This window comes from Streptopelia decaocto, assembly GCF_964273445.1.
Source record: "Streptopelia decaocto genome assembly, chromosome: 6".
NCBI classification, from domain to species: domain Eukaryota; kingdom Metazoa; phylum Chordata; class Aves; order Columbiformes; family Columbidae; genus Streptopelia; species Streptopelia decaocto.
The window spans coordinates 34,926,776-34,951,935 of NC_138660.1; the positions used below are offsets into that span (position 1 = coordinate 34,926,776).

The window sequence follows — 25,160 nt, forward strand, 5'->3', positions numbered from 1 at the left end:
TTTCTTTTTTCTCTTTTCTCTTATAATTTTTCTTTTTTTCTTCTTTCTATTTTCTGTGTTCTTTTTCCTCTTTTATATTTTCCTTTTTATTTTTTATTTTCTCTTTCTCCTTTTCTTTTTCTATTTTCTTTTTTCTTTTTTTGTCTTTTCCCTTTTTCCTCCTTTTCTCTCTTTTCTCTTTTCTTTTTTCCCTTTTTTCTATCATTTTTTCCCTTTTTTCTTTTCTCTCCTTTCCTTTCTCTTTTTCATCTTTTCTTTTTTTTTTAATCATTAACTTTTTTTTTTTTATTTTCTTTTTAGACTTTTTTTTTCCCCTTTTTTCTTTCCTCTTCTTTTTTCTTCCCTTTTTCTTTTTAGTCCACCGTTTTCTTGTGCTGCCTGTTGTCTCTTCCCTTTCCCTCCTCAGCCGAGCTGGCGGCCCCCGCAGCGATGAGCTAATGCGGCTCGCCGCTGGATCCCGGATCTGCGTGGGAGGCAGCCAGACGATGCTCGGCCGCAGCCCAGCCCGGTGCCGGCCACGGTCGGGGTCCGGCCCCAGCCTGGCAAGCGTGGGGCCACCATGTGCCACCAGAGCGGGGGCTGGCGAGGGGCAGATCCAGACAGCCGAGCGCTCATTTTGCTGGTGAGGCTGGGAAGGGATTGCGAAAGTCAGACAAGGTCCGAGGTTGGGGTTGGTCCTCTCTGAGCTGCCTTTTAACTTTGCAAACAAGCACCCCTTTGCAAAGACTGTCTCCTCAGCAAACCAGGGAGGAGCTGGGCACCTTCTTATGGTTAAGGGAACACCTCGTGGCCACCAACATCTGAGTTGGCCAAGCCACTCAGGAAGGGCAGCGGGCAATGAAGGGTCCCAGTGGTTTGTAGGAGGTGCAGAGCATCTCACAGGAGCAGGGGGATTCAGCCACAGCGTAGTGGCTTGTACAATGTTCACCGTAAAAGCTGGGCAGCCTTGGAGGCCCAGGTTTATTGCTTTCTTGGCTGATTGTGTTCTCCTCTGTTTCCAACCTTTCACTCATGTCTGTGGCACATCTGTCATCCTCCAGATGCTCAGCAGGCTGGACAAGCTTCTCTTATATATTTTAACATTGAATTTCTTTTTTCCTGCTGCCAAACCCTGAAATAAGGCAACTGGGTGTTATTCCTAGGGGACACGATCAGTGACAAGTCTGGGATTGCACCATATCCCTTGAAGTAAGCATCTCCATTCATTTGAAAGTGACTTTCCAATATAATCATAAACTTTCAACAGCATTTCTTGGAATAAGTGTATGCTTGTTTTAAAAAAAAATGCAAATTGCACTCCTTTGAGTCAGAGCGGGATTGCCTTGGGTACAAATGTAGAGCTGTACAGAAATACCTACATAAAAAAGTCAAAAACCCCACCTCCGTGGCCCCCTTTCCGCTCTATGATCTCTTTCTTGCACGTTTTCCTCCATATTGCATGACCAACCTGCTACCCTTGTCTCTGTGAAATACAAACCTGCTCTGATTTTGTTTTAAAATACTCTAAGAAATGTAATTTCCTGTTGTCATCAAGCACTGGGAACTCTTTGAAGTGAAAAAAATGACCAGAAGAAGGGCTGAATGATGCCCTCCCCTTCTCTGTCCAGCCCTGAGCATGTTCAACTTCCAGGTTGCCCGTCAGAGCAAATTAATGACTGATAGAGAATGATTTGTGTTTTGTGCTCCCCAGTACTCAGCTGCCAGAGTCTTGCAATGGTGTTCAATGGTAAGCTCACTGCAAGATGCTGCTTGGGCACCTCAGCATTGTCTTTACAGGTCTTCCAAAGTCCACCATGGTCCACTAATGATATTCCCAGGGCTGTACAGCTGGGAAATAGCAGCGACCTCCTGAGAGAGCCTGATGTCACAAGATTTTTCAACCTGATTTCCAGAGCAGTGGTCTGGATGTGCTTCAAACTTCTGACTGCTTTTTCCGAGCTGAGTTGTTGCTTGGGATTTTTGTCTCTTTTCTTTTTCTGGACTCTCCCCCAGCACTCAGACCATCTTGTGCAATCGGTGTCCCTTCATAGACACGTCTGTGAAAAATGCAGAGATTTCCTGAGAGCGGTGCAGTGGAAATTCTTGAGATTTCTGATGCAGACAGACACGTAGGGACTAGGAAGGAGGAGGCAATTTAGGAGATGGCTCTTCTGCAGGAACAAATCCTTTCTACTCACCCTTGCCCATCTCCACCTGCAAAAGGGTTATTCGCCCCATGTTAAAACAGAATTGCAGACAGACTCAAGCGTTTGCTGCTGCACTGAGTTTTCATAGCTACTTTTGTGCTTCTGGCAGTCCGGGGGCTTGCAAAGTGGTCTTGGAACTCTCCCTGCCATGCAGATGTTGTCCCCAGCTTTCAAACATCCAGGCGATTTCCATGTGTGGCTGAGAAATGCCAAAGGAGCAAGGGTGTGGTGAAAGCTCGTTGGAGGCTGTGGATTTTGGCGGTGCGTGGCTGCCAGCCCTTGTGCCAGCTCCTCCCGTGCTGCTGCTGCTGAGGCTGGGAAACTCATCACACTCAGCCTCTCGCATGCCTGGGAGCGCAGCACCCCAGGGCAGCGAGGGAGGCTTTGCAAACTGAGTCAGGATGAGACCCCGACTCAGGAGGTGCCTCTGCATGGGGAAACCCGCCTGGGAAAAGGTTTGAGCCCACACCTGTGAGGAGGGGAGCCAGGAACATGGGCACCCAGGGATCAGCACAGTACTGGATCGGTAAATCTTTGAGCCCCGTTGGAAGAAGGCCGAGCTTAACACCTACAGGCCTGGCTGTCAAAGAGAGTTTGCAAGGAAGGATGTTCTCCTTCCAGTCTTTATGTGATCACCAGCATCAGATGGCCCCACGGTGGAACACAGCTGTAGGGACGATGCTCAGGGCTGCCCAGAGTACAGCATGCTCTTTTGCAACGAGTTTGGATCTGGACTAGAGGCAAAAAATGCCTTTTTATTCCGCCCCAAAAAAAGAAAAATGAGGCAGCGTTCCAGCAGCTGCCTCTTGCAGTGGCAGCAGAAGATGAGTGGAAACAAGGTGCCATCATTTCATTGTGTCGCTTCCTAATTGAGCGATGCTCAAATGCCTGTAGGCAAAACTGAGGTCTCAACGTGTAGGCTTCAGATGGAGGGGATCAAGTGGATCAGGGACATCTTAGAGGGATTAAAAAGGCTATTGAATGGCACCTAACTGGGGGGAAAACACCTTCTGGAGAGTTAAATAAAGATGTGCAGGTGATGATTACAGGTTCCCAAAACCTTAGGGTGCTGCAAGCCCAATGTGGAAAGGGTCCCCATGCATTTCCCTCTCATCACACCCCTTCCCAAGGTGACTGGAACTGGCCAGGGTTGGAGGCAGAAAACTCAGGCAGCTACAGCTTTGGTCAGATTGGAATAAAATTACTAAAAATGGGAGTTGACCCTCAAATCAGGCTCTTTAATCTGGGGTTAAGCCCATCCCTCAGTCCACACAGGCACACCAGCTGGCTTCCTCACTTGCCTCCCACTTTCAGGATTAACCTGGCCTCAATACTGAGCACTTCAGAGCTTATCAAGCTTCAGAGCACTTATCAAGCTCTTCCAAACAGCAGATATTTTTCTCATACTAGCAAGGCTTTTGCACTTGGCTGCTAAACCTAACTAATCAGCCGTGTCCTGCTGGGAAGCGGGCGAAAAGGGGCTTCTGGGACTGTATTGTGAAGATGCTCTGACTCGGCCTGTTTCAAGAAATAGCCTCCCTAGAGAGGAGAAGTATAATTCTCCTTGCTAGGAGAATTAGCATGTGTTTCCTAAGACCATAAGCAATATGCAGATACCACCTAATGCAGTTACCACGAGCTCTGAGGTTCCCAAGCTGCACTTAGTCTGTGTTATACCAATGTGTAATGAGCTATTACTGTTCTCAGAGACCTTGTGGGCTTGTCCACTCAAGTTTTTCAGGGTACCATTTGCATTTTTAGGTTCCACTTTGGACAGTTTGCTGATTTTAGTCCCAGATTGGCACCTATGACTTGTTCTGCATCTGCAGGATTTGAGTGTGAAGCAGCTTCCAGGCTGCTCTGGAGGTGCCTCTCTACCCTTTTCCCATGGCTCCTTCCATCCCGGGGAGAAATAGCGTTAAATAAAATAGCTAAGCTAAGTCAGGAGTCAGTCTGGGACCACTTGCATCCATTGCTGGGTCAGCACAGAGGGCAATGAAGAGTTTTTGCTCACATTCTGCATCCCAGGGAAGAGGGATGGGGAACACAGAGCAAGAAAGCTCAGAGAAAACGAAGATGCCTTAAAATGCAACTGGGTTTGGTGGGGATTTTGAGTAATTATTTTGGAAACGGCTTCAGGATCTGGCAACTTTTTGCCGTGTGACAAACTGTCAGCTGGTCCATCCAAAATCCACCCCTGCACAGCTCCGAGTGCCACCAGCCCGGGAGCCCGGGGAGCTGGACGTTTCACCCGGTGAGCCCTGCGGGGACCCCACCACCCAGGGCAGGAGCAGCAGGTCGAGCTCACTGGTTTTTCCAAAATCATTTTGCACTTCTAACAGCTTTAAAAAAGAAACAAACTGAGGCCAAATGCAATGCCATGAGAGCAGTAGAGCTGTGGGTTAGTCGGAAATGTCAGGCTCACTATATTTAATCCTCTTGCTGCGAAACGCCTCTTTTAAACCATTGATCATCTTTTACTTGAAAAACTATTCTTCCCACAAAAATTGCCAGATTTCTGGGGAAAAAACTGTGAGCAGTGAGGGAGTGTATTTAACTTTCCCAAAGGCACTTATTTAAACTTTTAGTTCTAGACAGTAAGTGGTAATGCTTTCACCTGAGATTTAGGTACACTGCAGTTAAACCATTGGTAAATAAAAGGATGCTCTAAGGACAGGAGGAGAGATGCAGCAGCAATCCGGGCAGGGGAGCCTGAAACACGTTAGATATAGAAGAGCGGCCGCAGCAGTTTGGTTATTTCCAAAGCGGCTTGTGTCATGCCTTCTGCAATATTCCAGTTATCTAATGCAATGTTCATTTTTTTTCATTAACCTCCAACACAACTTCCCCATCTGCAGAATTAATCACTGCTGGAAAACTAGACAAGTATTTTAGAAATAACAAAGTACTGCTTTCAACCCTAGCAACTTTTTTTCAGGCCTTTCAGTTCCAGATCAGTTCACTGACCGTGCTCACAATTTTGCCGATCCCATTTATAAGCTATATAATATAAATTAATTAAGTACATTATTAAATATTTTCCACCTTTTTTTAAAGAATGACAGCTTATTTATCCTTAGCTCACTGGGATATCCTAAAATCAAGACGCTTGCATTATAGATGACATTCCCAGCAGCACACTGGGCTACTTTCACCCCAGACTTGCAAGCTATCTTTTTATGGGCTTGAGCGGTGGATGTTATTCCCAGGGTACTTCCCCACCTGTTGAGACACTGAGCTCAGAGAATCTCAGTTTGGAAATCCCCATTGCTTGCACCAGGCTGTGCAATCACTCCAGGTGGTCCCCACTTGGCGGAGCCTTCCCAAAAACTTATTGTGACAGGTGGCCAGAAGATGCCCTTTCCCTGGGAATGCAGGAGGAACCTGCACAAGGCAGAGTCTGTCTATCTCTCTTCTTTCTTCCACACATCTCGCTTCCTGAGTGGCAAAAAATCCCAAAAGATGAGTGCCTTGGCCTTATTCCCCCTATACCTGCTATTCCCCAGCCCCACTTTCCCAAAGACCACAACAAAAGCTGTGCCTATGTGCACATCTTCAATTATCTGCCTAGGTTATAGCTTTATAATATCAGATTTTAATAGAGCAATATGGTGAGGTCATCGCAACTGGCTGCACTTTTATTTCGGTGCGGTCGCTATAGCAGCGAGGGCCGAAACAAAACATATAGTTCACCAAAGCAAAGTTTCCTGGCTGATGGTGTTCATTTTTCTTTATGAGCTGACTTTGGAAGACAGTGGAGCGGCAGCTAATGGAAACTCGAACGTCTTTCTCTCTCTCTCGTCTGCTCCTCTGTCTCCGCAGCAATCGAGATAAAGGTTAGACATCTGGTTCAGATCTGCTCTGTTTAACCAAAGAAAAAAACCCGCTCCTGCTGTCTCGTAAATCATCCTGCAGCTGGAGCACAGTCCCAGCTATTTGCTGGGGCTGTTTACCCCACCACGTCCAATTTAGCCGGGGGTTTTGCTTTCGGAAAGGCTGCTCTTCCAGCGGCCTGCCTGCTGCCATTTTGTGAGCAGTCGCAATCTGCTGGGCTGGGGCTATGGCTGGGGGTCAAGGGCTGAGAAATTATCATGGGTTTAGAATTATCTCAGGATTTAAAGCCATTGGAGATGCCGTCTGGGTCAGTTCAGCTTGCAGGAGCAGCGCTCGCTTGCTGTGAGCTCCCTGCGAGATGCTGCTCTCCAGTAGCAAGCACCCTGCCCCAAAGAACTTGGGGACACACAGGGGCTGCAAGCAAAACCATGTGGATTTAGCAAAGCATCTTCTGAATCCACTTAGCTTATCACCTCGTTATCACCTCCTCACAGGTTTAATGATTTTAGGGCTGGGAGATGTGTTATTTGTCTCACAAGCAGGAAGCTGAAGCAAGATGGGACCAAAGGGAAGGGCGATGGCAACAGAAAACCCGTGGCCGAGAAAATACCCACTCTTGCCTCTGTTATCTGAAGGTCCTGTTTTCCAGGCTCAGCTGCTTCAAGTTTATCTGCACCTATGCTGAAGCACTTGGATATAGTCCTAATTCCCAGGAATGCCTGGCGTGGAAGACATCCTTTTCCTTAAACTCTTGACCTTGCAATGTCAACACTCGCAGTGTAGAGCATTGCTTTGGCGTGGCATTGCTGGAAAACCCGCTAGGCAGGTACGTGTGTACATCTATATACTGGCTTCCTTTATTGATGTAATAAACGTAATACTGGCTAATAAAATGTGTCAGAGCCACGTTGCCTCTCCTTGTAAAGGTTTCCCAAGAAGGCTGTGATTAAATGCAAAGCTGTAGCATTAAAGAGAACCTAACCAAGCATCAAACGCTGGTGCTATCCTAAATTTAAGGGTCTGGCTGCAATGCTTAACTCTGCTACATGTCCTACTCTTCATTTTTCTGATACCATCAGTGTCATAAAGTGTTGTGTCTCTGCTCTGCTGTTGAACTCTGCGGTTTTCACCAGCAGACTTGTAGCTCACTTGCACCCAAGGGCAGCGTGTTCATCCAAAACCCTCCGAGTTTCAAGTAGAGCAAGTGAGTTTTGAGACTGGCTATTGCAAAAGTCATGTAATAGTTTGTCCCAGGGACTCCCACCCTTTAGAGCAATTATGGAATTGCTTTAAATCTCTGGAATTTTCTGGGAACAGGTTAAGCAAACTTTTCCAAGGCTGACATAGAATGTATAAATAAGAAGACTGTGTTCTCTGAATTACAGCACATACATCCATCACCTCTGTCTGGAGTTCACCAACACAAAGTCTCTATTTCTTTTAGGGTGCTGCTAAGAAATGGATTCACAAGGGCATGGAAACTATTTAGAAAGATCTAATTTATCTGCTAAAAAAACCCACATCGGGGGAGCACTCCCCTCCCCTAACTCAGGGGGCTTGGCAGCTGGTGCGATGCTAGCCAGATCCGCAGCACAGGGATGCTGATAAATGGCGAAGACCACCCCAAAAGGTGCGGATGTCAGGGCGAACCATCAGCTGTCGGGAGCAGAGCGTGCTGCTCGGGCGCTGCTGGGATGGGCTGAGCTATTTTTACTCCGGTCTGGTCCCGCAGCCACGCTGGCAGATGCGCTCCCAGCTGCAGATGACTTCCATGTGTAACCCCGCGCGGCCGCTGGCCGGGGGCCCGGGGCGTAATGTGCTTCCTTAAAAGGCTCAAGAGAGGCGACTGCAACACCCCGGGGATGGGAGGGGATGGGGGGGCCCTTCACAAGCTGCCTGCTTCCCCCAGCATGCTGTGAAGGCCTGGGCTGCGCCTTTGCATCCCGGAGCACTGCACGGTCCATGGAAAGCAGATTTTGTGGGAAACAGAGACACCACTGGAGTTGGGAAAACCTCTCCCGTGCTGCAGAGGGGTGGGAGGCTGGAGGGAAGGACAATTTGTGGGGTCACTTTAACCTAGCTGCAACTTTTATACCCTGTGAGAGCAGAAAAAAAAAAAGGATCTTCGGCATATCTGTGCACAGGGAAACACAGGGCGGGGTGGTGTGTCCCCCAAAGAGGCCACAGCTGAGTGAGGACATTGCAAGAGCCAATTATAATAATAAATTTTAAAATGTTACCCATTCCCCTCTTTTTTTTAATGAAGCCCTTGTGATGTGCTTGTAAATGGTGCCAAATACTTGAGCAAAATCCCTGCTGTCCCCAAGCCCTGCGCAAGTGGCTTGGTACTGATGGGAAATTTGGGGATCTGGGCTGCTCCACGTGCCGGGAATGGCATAGAATCATATAATAGTTTGGGTTGGAAGGGACCTTCAAGGGTCATGTAGTCCAACCCAACAATGAGCATTTAAAAAACCCAAACAAACATCAAAGCTGTGACACCTAAAAATGTAAATCCCCATATAAAAAAAGGCAGCAGTGTCTCAGTGATGTCCCCCTGAACATCCATGCTACATCCATCCTCCCTTTAAGGACCACTGAGATGTCCCCCAAAATAAATGGTTTTCAAACCCCGGAAAATGACTCCACTGACGGCCACCATGGCTTTAACAAAGACAAAACCATGAACTTCTCAAAACCTCCATTAGATTTTATTTAAAAGTTCTTTGTATAGACTTCCTGACACAGAATCCACAATAAAAATAAAATCACCCACCCACCCATAGACCCCCACCCCTCAAATTGCTTTGCTTTGTGTTTTATAAAACATATAACATCAGAAGAATGCCAGAGGCATCCTACACCACAATTTAAAAATTTGTTAACTGAGGCCTTGGTCCCAGCAGTGCATTTGCATTTGGAAACCTTGCTTCCTTTTCCTTGCTAGTTTCGTTGGCCACATATGTTACAAATGCATACAAGAGATCTAGTTTGAAATCTAATCCAGCAAAAGGAGAAAAAAAATTAAAAAGGAAGAATGAAAAATTGAACCGCTTGTTTATCAGGGTTAGCTACTCTCTTACACAAAGTCTTCCCCAGTAAAGTTATGCTCAGTTATGAAAATGATAAAAAGCAAGCGTGTAGCAGTTGCAGTGAAATTATTACCTTTGTTTTTTTTCTTTTTGTCTCATTTTTAGGGTGCCTTAGATAGGCAAACTGCCGGAATCAGAAAGAAAGGGTAATTTAGAGACATGTTCAGACACAACCACCATCTGCAATTAGGTAAATATTTGGTAATGTTAAAGCTATGCGATATAACCCGGACACGTGTAGCACTCAGTCCACAAACAGTTTAGCACCATATTGATAGGTCATGCAGCAAAACACTTTCTTCAAGGTTTGCTCGGAAGTTAAAAGCATGAAATAGTACAGTGCAAGGTAGTCTATACCCTTAGCTTCTATAGGGGCAAGATGGCAACAGCTGATGCTCCTGGCTGTCCCAGAGGTATCTGTTGACAGGTCGCTGGCTCTATGTTCCCATTGTCGTCACCATGCCAGGGTTGATGTTACCTGAAAAGGTTTGATGAAAAAGAGAAAAATAAATGAGATTTTTTTGGGGGAAGCTGCGCAGGATATTGAGGGAGGATAAATAGAGTTAATTGTCAGGACTTGCTGCGGAGTCCCGAGCACCACAAGCAAGCTCACCACAGCCTTGCACCAGACTGGAAATGCCAGGGACCGGCCTGGCCCCTCTCCAGCCACACATGTGCTGCTTACCAGGGACACAAACTTTGTCACATTCTTTCTGCGTGTCAAATCTGTTCTCGTTGCCCCCGCAGCCGCCGTACCAGAACCGCGCACAGCTCTTGGTCTTGGGGTCGTAGTACCATTTCAGCACAAAGTTCCTGCAGGTCCCCTCGTCTTTTGGCAGCCAGCAGATATCCATGACTGAGGATAAAAGCAGAAGCAAGAAGAGTCAGCAATAGCACTCCTGGGTGAAACACAGCCTCTCTGCATGTATTTGCATGGCAGAGAAATGACTGCAAGCAGGGCTGGCATGCAAGCTCAGAAAGGGCAACCACAGCACAGACTGTGCACGTCTCCTGCGACTAAATCCCATATCTTAGCTTGCAAAGAGAAGGTATTTCTTTGGAGATCACCAGCCCTGATTCACAAGGCCTTGGCCGTGTTGTTGTCACTCATCCACGGAGTGATACTGAGATGAAGGAAGAGTGCTGCAAGGCAGCGGTTCTCTGCAAATCCCTGAGATTTGCAGGAAATGAGTTGGCAGGTCTCAGAACTGGGAGATGACTGGCTGGGCTGCAAGGGAAAAAGTATTGGCACCATCATTTTCCCATTAAAAACACTGGCTTCCTCTGAAAAGAGAAATATGTCAAGATGGACCTACCACACACTGCCCCGCAGCATCCTGCAACCCTTGCTGGGTGAGCAGGGGACAAAATAACAAAGTACCTGGATGTGCTAAAGTGAAATTGCCAAATAAATTTTAAAAATAAAGTAAAAAAAGAAATAAAAAAATCTGATATTAGCCACTAATTTACCATCAAGTCACAAGTAAGGCATCCCCTGCAGACAGGGATGCAGGTGGCAGTTCATGCCACCTCTACCAAGCATGGCACAACCATCAACCACCATAGTTAGTCCTGGAAACACTTGTTACCGTAGCCATGACCCAGGCAGAGCCCCAAAATTTCTGGTATTGCACTCGTTGCTGCTACTTGTTGGTGGTGTGACTTCAAGCTGCCAGTGTCCAGCCTTGGGTATGAGTAAAAGTCGTTAGTCATCAGTCAAACAAGTAAATCAGTAAAATAGCCATCACAAAAAAAATGAATGGGGGCAAAAGGGAGTGACATAGGCAAAGTGTGGAGTTCCTCTTCTTAGAGGGATATTTGCAGTCAGAAAAAAATGTCCTTTACCTTATTTTTTTTCCAAATCAATGTATGTAGAGTACACCAGCAATGACTGCTGAGCACATTCAGGTCTTGAAGTTATCTTGTGTTAATCTTGTCTTAGGATCTAATTCAGGATTTGTTTTTTTGTAAACCAGGTACCAGAAATCAAGCTACTTAAAGGATTTGTTTCTTAAATTGTGGTTAATTGTCCGGGAATATATAGTGAATATAGGAAAGAGTACATGAATATATAAAAAAGTGTATTTTCCAGCAAGTTTATTGGAGTCTGATGCATGCTAAACCCTTCTAGAGTTTTCATGGGAAGAAGGGCGCAAAAGATTGTCCCTGAAATCCTGACTAGAAAGTAGGTCTGGCAGCAAACCCCAGGCAATAAGAAAGCCCCGGTGATAGGTTTACTTTAGAGGAAATTGCGGCTGGTGCTGGCAGCTGCCCAGAGCCCAGGAACGTGGCAGCAAGGCCGGGATGCTCCTGGCATGGGCATGGAAATGCCCCGACCAGCGTCACGAACCTTGTACCCCAGCCATAGCACGCTTCTGGATAGTCTGCCAAACAGATAAAGCCTTTTTGCCTGCTCATTTTAACTGCATTTTTCCCTCTTTTCCCATTCAAGGGAGTCCCTCCATGCCATGAGGGAATGAGCAGATTGCTGCCAGAACAATGCCGTGGTCAAAAGGGTCAGACTCAAGTGGTCGGTGCTGTGGTTGAGACCAAGACTGGGTGGTTTGTTTGTTTAGTTAGGAGGGGCTGGGAATATGTCCTTTCTGAGAGTATACATGTCAAAAAGGGATGTTCCTGCCCATCATCCTATCCTACATGCAGGTTTTGATCAGGGTTTCTTTTTTAATCTCCATTTTGGCTTGGAATTTGAAATCAATATTGATCTTCCAATTCAGCTTTTCTTTTGGGCTCCTGTAACCAAAAGCTTTCCCATGCCTTTGGAAGGCTTTTTGCCTTTTTATATTAATATTTTTTTCTTTCAAAACCCATCTCCCTTCTTCCCTGCCTTCCAAAACACTGAAATCCAGCAGATATGAATACAAGAATTACTTTACCCCAAACTGTGCACACCCATTCAGGAATCCAACCAGTAATCAAAATATTCAGCTGATGAGAGGTATAGTTCAATTTTTCTCTGCAGAACGGGGACCAGGCAACACAGCTTTTCCATTCACCCCTGCTTTGAGTCTGGAATCAGCCTTCAGGATCAGCAAATGCAGAGGGAAATTCAACCAGCACTCTAAAGGCAGACCTAGTTTCAGGAAAGCTGCTGAAAATTCATTTGAATCAGGATCTCCAGTTTTCCCTGTCCTAATATTCACACCATGGGGGCTTGTGCCCTCTCTCCAGTTTCAGAGAACCATCAAACACCACCTAATAACAGCTCTTGCTGAAACACTGGATGGCATTTTAACCAAAACCTCCCTCGCTACAAAAAAAAAAAAAAAAAAACCAAGCCCAAAACACAATAAATGAAATAAACACTTACCAAAAAATTTCAAGGAATTGATGGGGAGCAAGAACTAGGGAGCTAAAATGTGTTTTAAGCTGTGACTTACTCTGGCAGGTTCAAAAGATGGGGGTAGCCACAGTAAGTCACAGTTTTAATTCATCCTGTGGGTAAAATGTGCCTTGGATCCTCAGTCACAATTACATACAATTTTGTTACAGAAAAAAAAAAAAAAAAAAAAGGCAATAATTAGAGGTTATCACAGCATTTAAAAGGCTTCAAATGGGAGGTGTTTCTGGAGCACAGTTTTGCACTCAAAAAGCCCTAATATTTGGGAGATCAACTTATTTTTCAGGGTTGATCACTGGCTCCAGTGCCCGGTATGGGCTGAACTAAGAGCCCAACAGAACACCCAGCATTTTATAAGCTGAGCTGCATGTGAACTCCTGTGTGTCTATTTCCATGGTGGATTCAAGCGCTGGTTTTGTAAAAAATGAAAAGAGAATAAAGTGGTGAATAGAGCTGGGGACCCTGGTGGGGTGGGCAGAGTTGTGAGCATCCCTCCAGGGCCCCTCGATTGCTTTTCTTGACTATCTGCCCAGGGCAGAGTGACGCCAAGTTCGTGAAATATCACTTTAGCCTGAACAACAGTTGCTGGAAACATCATCAAGGCACGTGACGATGATCAGAAGGGGCTGGTCTATGGGATGGGGCTAGCAGAAACACACACCCTCTGGAGAAAAATACATCAGGGAGGCTTCCCAGCTCTGTGAGGATAAAACTCTGGTCTAGATTGTAGCTACGGGTTTCTGCACAAGCCCAGTGCTGCTTCCTGTGGCTGAAAAATCCTCAATCTGCAACCAATGGATCTTTGTCCATGATGCTCATTTGCAACCCAGAACAACATCGCAATTTCGCTGCCACCCCGGGCATCTCCATGGCTGGTGGTGGCCTCCTCCTCATTTGCCTGTACGTCTTGGCAGTGGCACCCACAGCTGGGTTGAGGCTGCAATGTTACCAGTGACAAAAATTCTCAAGTCTGATTTAAAAAGCCTAAAATACACCCAATCTAAACCTCGCCTGACACAACTTGAGACCATTTCCTCTTGTCCTATCACTTGCTATTTGATAGCAAGGCTTTGCTGGGCTCGGGATGCCATCCCAAACCCTTTGTTTAACCAACACAGGTGATTGCAAGTCTCTGCTTCAAGAATACAGTCCTGAAGAGGCCTGCAAACACAACCCAGTAATCTCAGAAACTCCTTGAGGAGAGGTGGTAATTGCCATTTTACTGTGGGCTCCTCCCTAAACTTTGATTTTTATCTTTTGGTGCAAAAGGAAAACATCTGCACACAAGACCCAAGCCCCATGGAGTAATTTTCCATCAAGTGTTTCAGTTACAGGCAGTGAAAAGTCTGAAATTCTTTGCCTCTCAGTGGTGCACCACTGAGTGGTGGCATCAGTTAGTCATGCAGCAACAACTTGGATTGCTTTGGGACCACGCCACACTCCAGTTCAGTGACCCCACGCTTCTCACGAAATCCAGTGCATGATTTTGCCATATAGCTGTGGTTTGCACTCAGGTTGTGCAAACACAACATGTCCTGGTGTGACAACATGCATGCAAGGTGGCTTGCTCATGCAAAGCAGATGGTAGGTCATGGTCATGTCAAGGAGCAGGTTAAAGCCAAGTCTATACTACTGGTGATGTTGTGTTGGACAAGCTTAGATGCATGCTATGGAATGGTCAAGGTGAAATAATGGATTGGCTTTGGTTTGTGACTTTCTTGGTGTGTTACCTGATGATAATCTTTCCTCAAGGGGTGGCTGCTGCATGGATTTCTCAGCTGCTGCTGGAGGAAAAAGTGTGTGGGTTTGTTTTTTAAACAATGTTTTCTCTCTGATCCAAACATTTGACGATATGATATAACTCAAAAGGATTAATCTCCATGTGGTACTTACATGGTTTTAAGCATTTGCTAATGCACTCAGCTTCGGCCTCAAATCTATTGGCATTACCACCACAGCCACCATACCAACCCTGGCTGCAGATCTTGTGTTTGTAGTCAAAGAACCACACAATCTGATAGTCCTTGCACTGCATGCCCATGTCAAAGTCCAGCAAGCAAGGGTCTGGCCAATCTGCATGTCAAAAGGTGCAAAGGTTAAGTGACTCTGAAAGGGTTAAAAGCTGAAAAAGCAAAGAGATTGAAAAGAAAAAAAAAAGAAAAAAAGCCCAATACAGGATCATGGCATCTCCTCATTGTGTGATTTCTCTTGCTGAATGCAAACCTTCCCCAGCCTCCGGCTTGCCTCTCCCTGCTCTTGATTTCATCACACCTCCAAACCCCAAGTCTCTGTACCAAGATGGTGGGAGCCCCTTACTCCACACAGGATTGGGTCCTCAGCCCTTCCCCACACCCTGCCGATCTGTTTTCAAAGCTATTTGTCTTGGCAATAACTTCTAATCCTTAAGTGTGTTTATGTTATGTTAAATGCAAGCCATATGTGGTGTACTTTAAGACTTGATGAGGATTTAAACATAGGTTCCTTTCCTGCCCTGAAATGATAACTTCAGTCCAAATCCTGGAGTTTTTGTAGCAAAGGTAGGCCATCTGTGCTAGCAGCTGCTTTGCCTCTGTAAGGAGGGCAGGATCTGGGGCTTCCTCCATGGTCTGTAGGAAGGTTCACACATGGATTTCTCCTGTTGCACAGAGAACTAGAGAAGAGTCAGCTAAACAACCCATCCCAAATCCCCTGCCCTGTTTAACATCTTTAGCCTGTTGAAAAACTTCAGATCAGCATCCTTCGGGAATGTTTCCCCCAGATTGCCAGCTGCCATAAATCCTCGGGCAGAGATGTTTGCTGCAAGTGGGTCAACGAAAGGAGCTGAGATGGAGACATTTGCGTTGAGGGCAGAGTGAGCACACAGCACATTGATTTTCCTTTGGGCAGACCTGGGCAAGCCTACACACCTTTTTTTCCAAAGAGCTGGCACACAGGGAGTTAAACAAAGACATAGGAGTGTGTGTCCGAACACTGGGAACATATGGGAAGGGTGGGGTGATGGGACATGCAGCAAGGCAGAAATGAGTGGGTCCTTGTGCAGCACAAGCCTTCAGCCCCTCCACTGCAGCAAGCTTTGATGGTACCACCAGCCACGCATGAGGTCCATGCTCATATCTTTCAACATGAGCAGCCAGACCCCAAGAGGAGCTTTGCAGCTCCTGTTGGCTGAATGCACTGAGCAGCAGCATCTTCCATGCTCTCAAATCACCTCGGGAAGAAAAGGAGCTACAGTGCAAGCAAAATGCTCAAATTAAAACATGACAGTGATGATTCAGAAATGAGTTGTGGATGGCAGTTCCATAGCTGGTGTCTGCAATAGGGCTGAGAACCTTTCCAGACCCTTGGAGGAAGGGTTGCAACATGGTGGCACTTAGGGAACAACTGAATGTAACAGAGCTGATATAAAGAGCTTGTTGTCAACAAAAAGATGATGTATTAACAGCTACAGTGATAATGTGCTATTAACACAGGTTAATGGGATTAACAACAGGGTAGAATCTGACAGCTTGCCCATTTAGCACTTTGGTACATATGCCACTGGTGGCAGAGAAACAAGGCAAGGCCAGGTGGGTGAAACTGGAGGGAGGCTACCAATTAGCCAATTTTATGCAAATGTTTGACACTAACTGTGCTTGGGCCCTGGCTCATCTCCCATTCTTGTGATGGAAACAGGACCTTGTTTGGGTCCCCCATGAAGATCACAGCAACTTCAGAGGGCTCTGGATCCAGCATGGGGCAGAGACCCCAATACAGGACTCAGACCCACATGGCCAAAGATGTCATCTAGGTCGTGATCTCTTGGCTCTGCAAAGCAAAGGGTTCACAGATCCTTTGATCCTGGCTGGGCTCTGAGAAAGCACGGGTTTAGGAGCAGTCAAGGCAAAGACCAGTGGCAAATGGCCAGGCTCTCTGTGGGGGTTCTGGCAGAGCACCCCAGCCCAGCGCTCCCACCATCACCCATACTCACCGTTCTCGGGCCCTTCCAGTGGTTCAGTGTTCAGCATCATGTTGGCCAGGGATACCTTGGGCTGTGCCGGCGTCTCTGGGGGGAAGAAAGAGTGGTGTCATGAAAAAGGAAGGGGATTTGCTGCAGCACCCTTGGTGCAGCCATAAACAAACTCACCAGCCCCAGCTCCAGCACAGGGGATGCACACAAATTGCAGGAGTCAGGTCTGGATCTGTTTACCCTAGCACATACATTTCAGAAATGTTTATTGGATGCAGCTGATGGGATGAGTAATCCACAGCCACCTTGCTCTCCACAGCCAACAGGTCTGCTGCATGGTTGGGCTCATACTCAGGGCTGACTGCAAAGGAGCATTCTCAGGGCCCCACATGATCAGTTTGGATGGACTCCACTCAACCCACAGCATGTGACTGAGCAGGGGCTCTGAAGGAGCTGGACACGGTCTCTCTGTAGCCAATTTAACTTTGCTCCTCTGGCCTTAGATATGCCAGGGAAAAAAAAAAAAAAATGTCATCCTCCAGGTGAGCAAATAGTCCGTGATTGATTTTCTCCCGTTCTCCTGCAGCCCTCAAGGACTGTCCATGCATTGCACCCCTCACCTTGACCACACTCCTCCCATCACAGCCTCACATCCCTCTAGAAACTATGTTGTTGAGGATTGTCACTTGGAAAAGAAATCCCTTGTGACTGAAAGGAGAACGTGGTTCATATTGCATCATGCCCCACATGACTGCACCCTATTGTATCATGCCCCTTGCCAGGGCAACCATGGTACTGGAGGGCAGGAGGGGGCTGCAGCCACAGGGAGGGTTGGATTTCTTTTCTCTGGTGGAGGGTATGAGTATAAGGGGTACAGTTCTACCCAGTGTCCAGGTCACAGCTTGTGGGCATAAGTAGCATCACTGCTGCCTGCTCAGTTTGTTCCCATTCAAGATTTACTGTGTGGGAAATGCAGCTTCCCTGGGCATCAAGAGCTCCAACTCAGTGCATGCAAATGTTATTCTACACATTGATGTCCTTTCTCAACATTTTTGTGGGCACATTTATTGCTCGCGAAGGTAAGAGACTTCAGATCTGATCCAAACCCACAGAAGCCAATGGAAAGGCTCTCCCTGGGCACTGAAATTGGCTCTGATGTGCCAGAAGTAGCCAGATGCAGCACTGGCAGGACCAGTGCAAACTTCTCCACACCACCAAGCCAAGGCATCTCTGTGCCAAACTATATTAAATAAAACATGGCAAATCTTGGTCATGCCAAAGGGTTTAGTGAGGTTTACATATGATCTGTACACATGGAGCTTGGATCCCTAAAGGACTAAATACTCAATTCAATCTCTTCTTTATGTTTTTTTTTGGGGGGGAATAGTATGTGAAGCAGATAGGTGGCTGTGGAAGTGGCAATTGGAGAAACAGCTTCTGCTTATTTTGCAATCAGGCTGGACTGAATTCACACTATGTTAACCCAGTTTGACTCTTATTAATTACAGCAATGCCGGCTGAAACCCACCAAGAAGCATTGTGCAAAGCCTCCTGCATGCGCAATAACCCCCGCTCTGGGACTGGCTTTAACTCTCCCACAATCTGTATTGATTTAACACCACTGAAGTGTGAACTCACATTTGCCAAAGAAGCACATTTGCAGTATTTTGTAACTGGGCTCTGCTGCTGGACCAGAGGATGCCAGATATACAGTGACACATCTGAGCATTGCCAAGGCTGGATTGTTGGTACTGACCAACTCCCTGTCCCCTGCATGCATTTTTTCTCCATTTTTCAGGTCCTTTTTACGAAAAAATAAAAGTTTGTGTGTTTTCCTCAAGAGGTACTTACTTGTGCTGAATGTTCCTGCATAGGTTACTTTGGGTTGGGATTTCTGGTAGCCGGTAACAACGACAAGATATTTCTGTCCGCTTCTGAGTCCTTGGACGACATGCTCAGTGCCGGTCACGTTTTGCTTCTGCACAAGAGAGTGGTCATGTGCTAACGTGATGGTGATATCAAAAACGTAGGCATTGTGTGGCTCGGGGCTGGCCCAGCGCAGCCTGGCACTGTTCTCGGTGACATCTGTGATCTGGATGTCATGAGTCTTTGCTGCAATGCAAAAATCAGAAGAAACAATAAGAAAAGACTTGAAGAGGAAAAGTCTCAAGGAAAAGGTGTCTCAGTACTGCAGGATCTCCTTTCTAGTCCACAGCAAATTAATTTGTCTGCAGACAGTTGTGACATGGGCAAACCATGCTTTGCCATCTCAGATGCCCAATCCAGCACACTGCAGGGAAGCTTTTTTTTTCATAGCCTACATGATTTACCAAATAATTTATTTATTTTCTAGCAACCTGCTGCAATCTAGCAAACCAAAGCTTGTTGTTGTTGTTTTGCTTTTTGGTTTTTTTTGTGTGTTTTTTGTTTTGTTTTGTTTTTTTCCCCACAGGGTTTACACAGCCAGAAATGTGATTCCCAGCACAACTTCCCCAACAACTGTAAATGGGTCCAGTCAGATCTTTCTCTAGGGTGCAATGTATTCACTGAGCTGCTGAAGACCTTCAAGCAAAGCCCGCAACGTCACCTTTGACAGGTCAAAGAAGCTCTCAGGGAAAGGTTTTCCTGCTATTGCAGAGTATTGGATGAGACTTTTATAAACACTGCTTGGAAGCAACAGTGGAGCAAGGAATGTTCAGAAAAGTTTGTTCCCTGCAACCCAATGAAAGCACTGACCTTGCAAAAGCTGATTGCTTTGATTTATTACTTTTAATTTATTATTTACGTGGGGACATGCATTCGTTGACTGGTTAAGCAGCCCTGTGCTTTGACACATGTTCTTTGTTACTTGTTCATCTAGTGCAGAGCTGCCTGCACCCCCTTGCAAAAACACATGGGAAAGCTCCTTCTCATGAAGGAAGCTTTAGCATTCCCAAAGAGGTTTCCACACTGATTCAGTGATGAACCAATGGAACTATTTATATTAGCTGATGGAGAATTCAAACACCATTGTATGAATCACCATAAATAGCAAAACTTAGCCAAGTGGTAATGCTACAAGAAAAAAACATAGAAAGCAAACAGGCCATGCTAGAAAGAGAAGTGGGTGCCAGAGCACGGGAACAGGCTGTCCAGGAAGGTTGTGGATTCTCCTTCTCTGGAGACATTCAAACCTGCCTGGACACCTTCCTGTGCCATCTGCTCTAGGTGAAGCTGCTTTAGTAGGTGGGTTGGACTAGATGATCTGCAGAGGTCCCTTCCAACCCCAACCATTCTGTGATTCTGTGAAGTGCTTCTGTCGTTGTACTACTGGGCTACGCACCAAATGATGAATTGCCCCATATTTACATGCACTGCTTGTGTTTTGCTTAGAGGCAGCCTGCCCTCCACCTGGTTTTGCACAAACGTCTCAAGTCGACAAAACCTCCCCCTTCCCAGTGCAGATTTCCAGTTTTGCACCTAAAATCTTGTTTTCACAAGGACAAAACTTGGTCACTTAGTGACAGTTCCCATAGGAATAACCCTCTCAGGAAGAATAAAAAGCAATAACCCACTGCAGCACTGAAAACAAGGGGCACTGCTTGCATGGGGAGACCCTTTCACGTACCGCCTTGTCTTCTCCTGCCACCTGTTGCTGTGCCTGTGGCATTCCCGGTGGTGCGGCCAGTGGCTTTGGTGTGGGCAGCGGTGCTTGCTGTGCTCTGCATGGTGGCGTTCACCTGGACCACGGTGCTGGCTGTGGTCTGATCTGTGGCTCTGGTCTGTGCGGTGGTGCTGGCAGTGGTGGTTCTGGCACGGGCATTGGTGCTCGCAACAGACTTGGTGCTCACAACGGGCTTGATGCTCACACTGACAGTGCTACCAGCACTGAGGGTCTGGCCTATGGTCACGTTGGGTGCCACGTACCTGCCAAAGCAAAAGCAGCTGATATGGCTTTCCACCCCCCCCAATATAAGCAGAATATTGGAAGTGGAGAGGAGCTGACACAGAAACCATTGGCAAGAAAGCCCCCAAGGTGAATAGTCTTTATATACTCCCACAGTCAGGCAGTGAAAAGTGCTGCAGGAAAACAAGACAGCACTGCCTACCACTTGGGGCACAAGTCTGTCCATACACCAACTTCACACACACAGGAGTGGAATCAGTAGGGAGATATGCAATTTCAAGGTGTTTGACCTCCAGAAGCCAGCACAGCCTTGTACCAGCAATGAGTGGGTGTTGGTGACACAAGCTTTCACTTCTGTTCAGAAAATATTAGGGTATATTCTATGGCAGATCTTGTATATCAGATAGTCCAGGGCAGCCCAGCCTCTGAAAATAGCTTATTGGGTGGAAAACCCCAATGTAATGTCTGGAACTCCTGAACTTCATGACAGTAACATATGCCTCCTTCATATCCTTTACACATAGAAATATAAAATTTAATACAAGTTTAAAATTCTATGTGTACTTGTCTACCCTTCTCTAGTAGATAGATCTGTTGTTCTTTTGCCACAGCACTAAACAAACAGGTAACATGCTAATAATCCTGAATTGTCATCATTAAAATTGCTTTTTATATTTCTTTTTTTTTTTCCAAACAGGGACATGGAAATGAATTGTTCTCCTCCAGACAGGCTGTTAGCAAAGCTCACTCTCTTGCAGACAAACCACTACTTACACTGCTTTCTGCCCTATGTGTCCGGGGCTCTGGCTCTTGGCTTGCTGGTCGCTCTGGAACCACTCACACTGTTTCCTTATCTCTGGAGAGAGGTAGAAAGCAAAGTCGCCTAGAAACAGAAAGAGCCTGGCATTAAACACTGGAGTTGAAGACAGTTGTTGCCTACCAGCAACATATTACATATATTTCTTCTTGATTTAAACCCCCCTCTTTTCTCCTTGCTTGCTGTGATAGAAGCTATGGAATATCTCTTGATGTTTGGTGTGGTTACTGCAGCATCCTGGGCTGGGAGATTTGTTATTCCAATTTACAAACACGAGAACAGTAACTACAAGATACCAGAGGGCTGTATGTCTAGGTCTGTCACATGTAAACAACTTCCTTATAACAAGGCACTTCCAACCACACAGTTAATATTTTTTCAAGAGTTAAGGTTTTTCAGGACTCCTGTACGCAGTAAATGGAAAAAGCAAATAGAGAAAACCTAAACATTTATTTCCAGTGCAAGACATTCCCGAATCAGTGGTTTGTTAGCTCAGTAGACATTTTTTCAGGACTTATTTGATAAAACTGGCTTTCCTAGAAAAGGCCCATTTCTTGTCCTTGCTGGCCAGGTCTGTTTAGGATCTCTGGCAGCTGACTCTAGCTGGAAATCCAGCCTGGGGTCCCTAGTTAAGCTGAGCTGCAAATTTTCAAGGCACAGTCTTCACATCCCAAACACAGCGGCATTATTTATCCCTGAGCAAAGAATCCAGTTCATTTGGTCCTCAGATCTGCATACAGCAGCTCCAGATCTCAGTTTGAGCCAGCCAAATGCCTGCTAGATGTGATGTTCATGCTGAAGTTGAGAAGGAAGATTTGCTGTGTGTTCAGGAGGCTTGGGTGAGCCCTAGCCGGCTGCTCAGCCGCAGAGGGCCAAGAGATCCAGCAGTATCAGACACTATGGGACAAGTTGGAGATGTGACCAGCAAGCCAGGTGGCATTAGGTCAGATCCCACAGGTGAGCCCATGGAGACAAAATCAAACCAGGCATAAGTACAGACTCTACTTGGCAGGCCAACAGACTGCATGGGACAGGCTGGGGAGGGCAAAGTGAACAAAACCCAGAAATATTCAACTAGGCAGACCTATGAGCAGCAACAAAACAGACCATACAGTTCAGAACATATAGAAAGAGACTAATACTTCTGTGGACCCCACTGCCCAAAGCAGTGGTCAGGCTCAAGCCCACCCACCCACCCACCCAAACAGACCTGGCAGATTAACCCCTCTGAGGTCACTCGTTGCTCCTTCCATAGTACTTTAGCTGGAGGATGTCATACTTACTTCTGATAAAAGATGGCAGCAGTCTCCCAAAGCGCAGTAAGGGCTCTTCGTGAAGCTCTCCTGGTTTATCGACCAATTTGAAGAACACATCATTTGGCTCACTAGCTAGGCTATAGATATTCTTGACATTCACCTTCCTGCCAATGCCCAAGACAACAAAGAAGTATCCTTTGCATTTTGCATTGATAACTACCTTCTGCAGGTACTCAAGTTCTTGTTTATTCACTTTTCCAGTCATCATCAGAACTATGACTTTTAGATCCCGAGGGTTTGGTGCACTTTCAAAAACATGAGCCATAGTGTGTTCAATTGCACTTGCTATTGCCCTTGTGCCATGGAGCTGGGTCATTTGGTTGTGAAGGTAATTAATGATCTTCTCTTTGGATCCATAACCAGTTAGTGAAAACTCAGTTTTTACGGGTGGGAAGCTTGAGTTGGTTTCATATTCATAAGGAGCTTGCTGGAGAACTGCCACTCTGGCGTGGTGCTGAGATACTTTTGGCTCAGAGCTGATTTCCAGGTTGCTTACAAGGTGGGAAATGTACTTCTTCATCTCGTTAAACTGCAGAGGGGTAGTGGACTCCGAGCTATCCATTATGAAGGCGATGTCAGTGTCTACATCTGTTGGGGCTGCCCTTTTGTCTCTGAATACAGGTCTCTGACTACCAAAACCACAGACAGGATCAGGGTCGCACACATCTAGGGAAGAAATACAGTAGGTTTCACCTGAAGAAACTGAAGATGACCCTCCCTTGCCACTGTAAAAATCTCTTGTGTCATATGAAATACTACGATCAAGACATGAACATTCAGTGGTCCATTACTTGATACCAAAGTCATTTCATCCCAAAACACATTTATGCATTTTTTGTGTGTGCTCCTTTGTTCAAAGAGATCCCTCAAGTTCTTTGTCATAAGTGGCAGAAAGCCATATTTTAGAGCTTTTAGCTATTGGTATTTGGGCTGTAAAAATGGGAACTGGCCAAAAGAGGAGCTTCTCATTACAAAGTGGAGAACACCCATGCTAAACAGCGAACCTCATCCACAATGCCAACATTTTCTGCTCAGCCTAAGACTATGAATACCTCGTCTTCAGCAGCAAAAGGGCTCACTCCCAACTGAGCTTCCCTTCTGCACCACTGACAACCGACTGCTGTGCAACCAGAAGGACTTGGCACTGTCTAGAAGAGAAATTGGATGTTTTACCCAGACAAATGTGACAAGTCAAGAGCCTCCGGATAGTTTCATTCAGCTGATTGCCGCTGGCTGGAAGAACAATTGCATGTCCAACTGCTGTGTTGTTGATCTGGTGAGGTGCAAACAGAAAAACATGGTGTTAGTAATGTTAGTTTTGTTCTTTGCAGCTCAAAGTAGGGGAGAGCAATTCACAACTCTAAGGGATTCTCTGCTCAGCGCGCTGCTTTTGGTAGAACCCCTTGGAGGAGCCTAATGCCCCTGACATCAGATAGTGGGACTATTTTAGAGCTAAACTCCAAGAAAAGGGTCAAGCACCTGAACCAGTACTTAGTGTACTTGTCTGGGGCTTTTTTGTTGCTTTAAATCTCTGTACTTCTTCTCTCTCTTTCTGCCAACGCTAGTTCTGCCTTCCAACCCTTTGCCTTTTTGTCTCAGTCAGATCTTTCTCACTATTGGGACTGTCTTTTCTTCTGTTTCATACCACACCTGGCACGCTGGGGCCATGTTCTGGGAAACAAATGAGTCATCATAACCTCACAAGCATTTTGCAGCATGCACTGCGTTTTGGATTTCTCTCCTAATAGATGTGATGGATGAGTTTTGTCAGTAATGCTTTCTCGGTGCTAAGAACTTGAAAGGTCTGTGGAAGCCAGCCACCGCTTGTGGGAGCCAACACCATCAATCTCCCCAGCAAATCAGACTAAGATCATCAGCAGAAAAAGAAAGAAAGGGTGAAAGATCCCAACCTCCAGAGCTCTGGTGAGAACCGGGTCCTGACTGCTGGTGAGGAACACAGGCATGACCCCAGCATCGTAGAGTTTCAACACGGCATCGTTGAGCTGTGGGGAAGCTCTTGTTTCCCCATAGCTGAAGAAGACAGCCACTTTCCTCATGAGGAAGCCACTTCGGGCACGCTTGAAGGTATTCCTGGCCACGAAGGACATGGCAGTCTCCAGGCTGCGTGGTTTTGTGGTCAGGGTTGCCTGGAAGTTTTGGATCTGCTGGAGGAGGCTTGATTTCTTCCTGGCATCAGCAAAGCGGATCTCTGTGGTGACCTCATTGTTGTAGGTGACCAGAGCCACCCGGGCACCCCGGGGACAGTTGCTTTCAGCGATGGTTAAATTGTTGACCACTCTGAGCACGGTTTGCTTCATCCTGTTAAAAGCATCCCTTTGGACGCCCGAGGAGGTGTCAATAGCAAAGGCCAGCTCAGTTGGGAAGACTGGGCACTCCTTGGGACCTGCCAGAAACATGTGTTGGGAACAAATAGTATCCCAAATGGTTGTCAGGGTGCAAGGACCATGTCCTCAGCAGGGGTAAATCATTCATACCACATGTGTGGAGAAAGAAACAATTCTGGCACATGGTCACACTAGGGTTTAAAGGACTGAAGGTGACTTACCATAGCAGCAAGCTGTGGAAAAGATTGGGAGGAAAAAGCAGTTGGTCAGTGCCATTTGTGTCACATGATGGACATACAAGGGTAGTGACAGGGAATTAGTGAAGCACTGATGTACTCACGGCATTTGTCTTTGATGTTCCGCACAAGTGCACATTGCTT

At 46.3% G+C, this 25,160-nt stretch overlaps 1 protein-coding gene and 1 long non-coding RNA gene across 9 annotated transcripts in view; one reads left to right on the plus strand and one right to left on the minus strand.

Moving 5' to 3' along the window:
• The first annotated feature begins 364 nt into the window (after positions 1–364).
• Positions 365–6,907, plus strand: LOC309441059. Of its 2 annotated transcripts, XR_014184308.1 has the most exons (4): positions 365–622; positions 1,122–1,188; positions 5,925–6,022; positions 6,515–6,907. It is a non-coding gene; the product is annotated as an uncharacterized lncRNA (long non-coding RNA). The 2 variants fall into 2 exon arrangements; XR_014184309.1 differs by lacking the exon at positions 5,925–6,022.
• Positions 6,908–8,813: 1,906 nt separating this feature from the next.
• Positions 8,814–25,160, minus strand: part of COL6A3 (collagen type VI alpha 3 chain) — a 62,086-nt gene continuing 45,739 nt past the window's right edge. For 3 of the 7 annotated variants that reach the window (XM_082054949.1, XM_082054953.1, XM_082054954.1), the window contains 12 exons: positions 25,109–25,157; positions 24,346–24,839; positions 23,609–23,708; positions 22,403–23,101; positions 21,077–21,185; positions 20,024–20,322; positions 18,268–18,528; positions 16,438–16,512; positions 14,364–14,543; positions 14,201–14,254; positions 9,798–9,968; positions 8,814–9,590 (listed from right to left, as the gene is read on the minus strand). In XM_082054949.1, coding sequence (XP_081911075.1) covers positions 9,550–9,590; positions 9,798–9,968; positions 14,201–14,254; positions 14,364–14,543; positions 16,438–16,512; positions 18,268–18,528; positions 20,024–20,322; positions 21,077–21,185; positions 22,403–23,101; positions 23,609–23,708; positions 24,346–24,839; positions 25,109–25,157 — 2,532 coding nt within the window. In that variant the 3' untranslated portion in view covers positions 8,814–9,549. The remainder of the gene's footprint in view (positions 9,591–9,797; positions 9,969–14,200; positions 14,255–14,363; positions 14,544–16,437; positions 16,513–18,267; positions 18,529–20,023; positions 20,323–21,076; positions 21,186–22,402; positions 23,102–23,608; positions 23,709–24,345; positions 24,840–25,108; positions 25,158–25,160) is intronic. The other 4 variants (XM_082054955.1, XM_082054952.1, XM_082054950.1 and 1 more) reach the window with 3 other exon arrangements.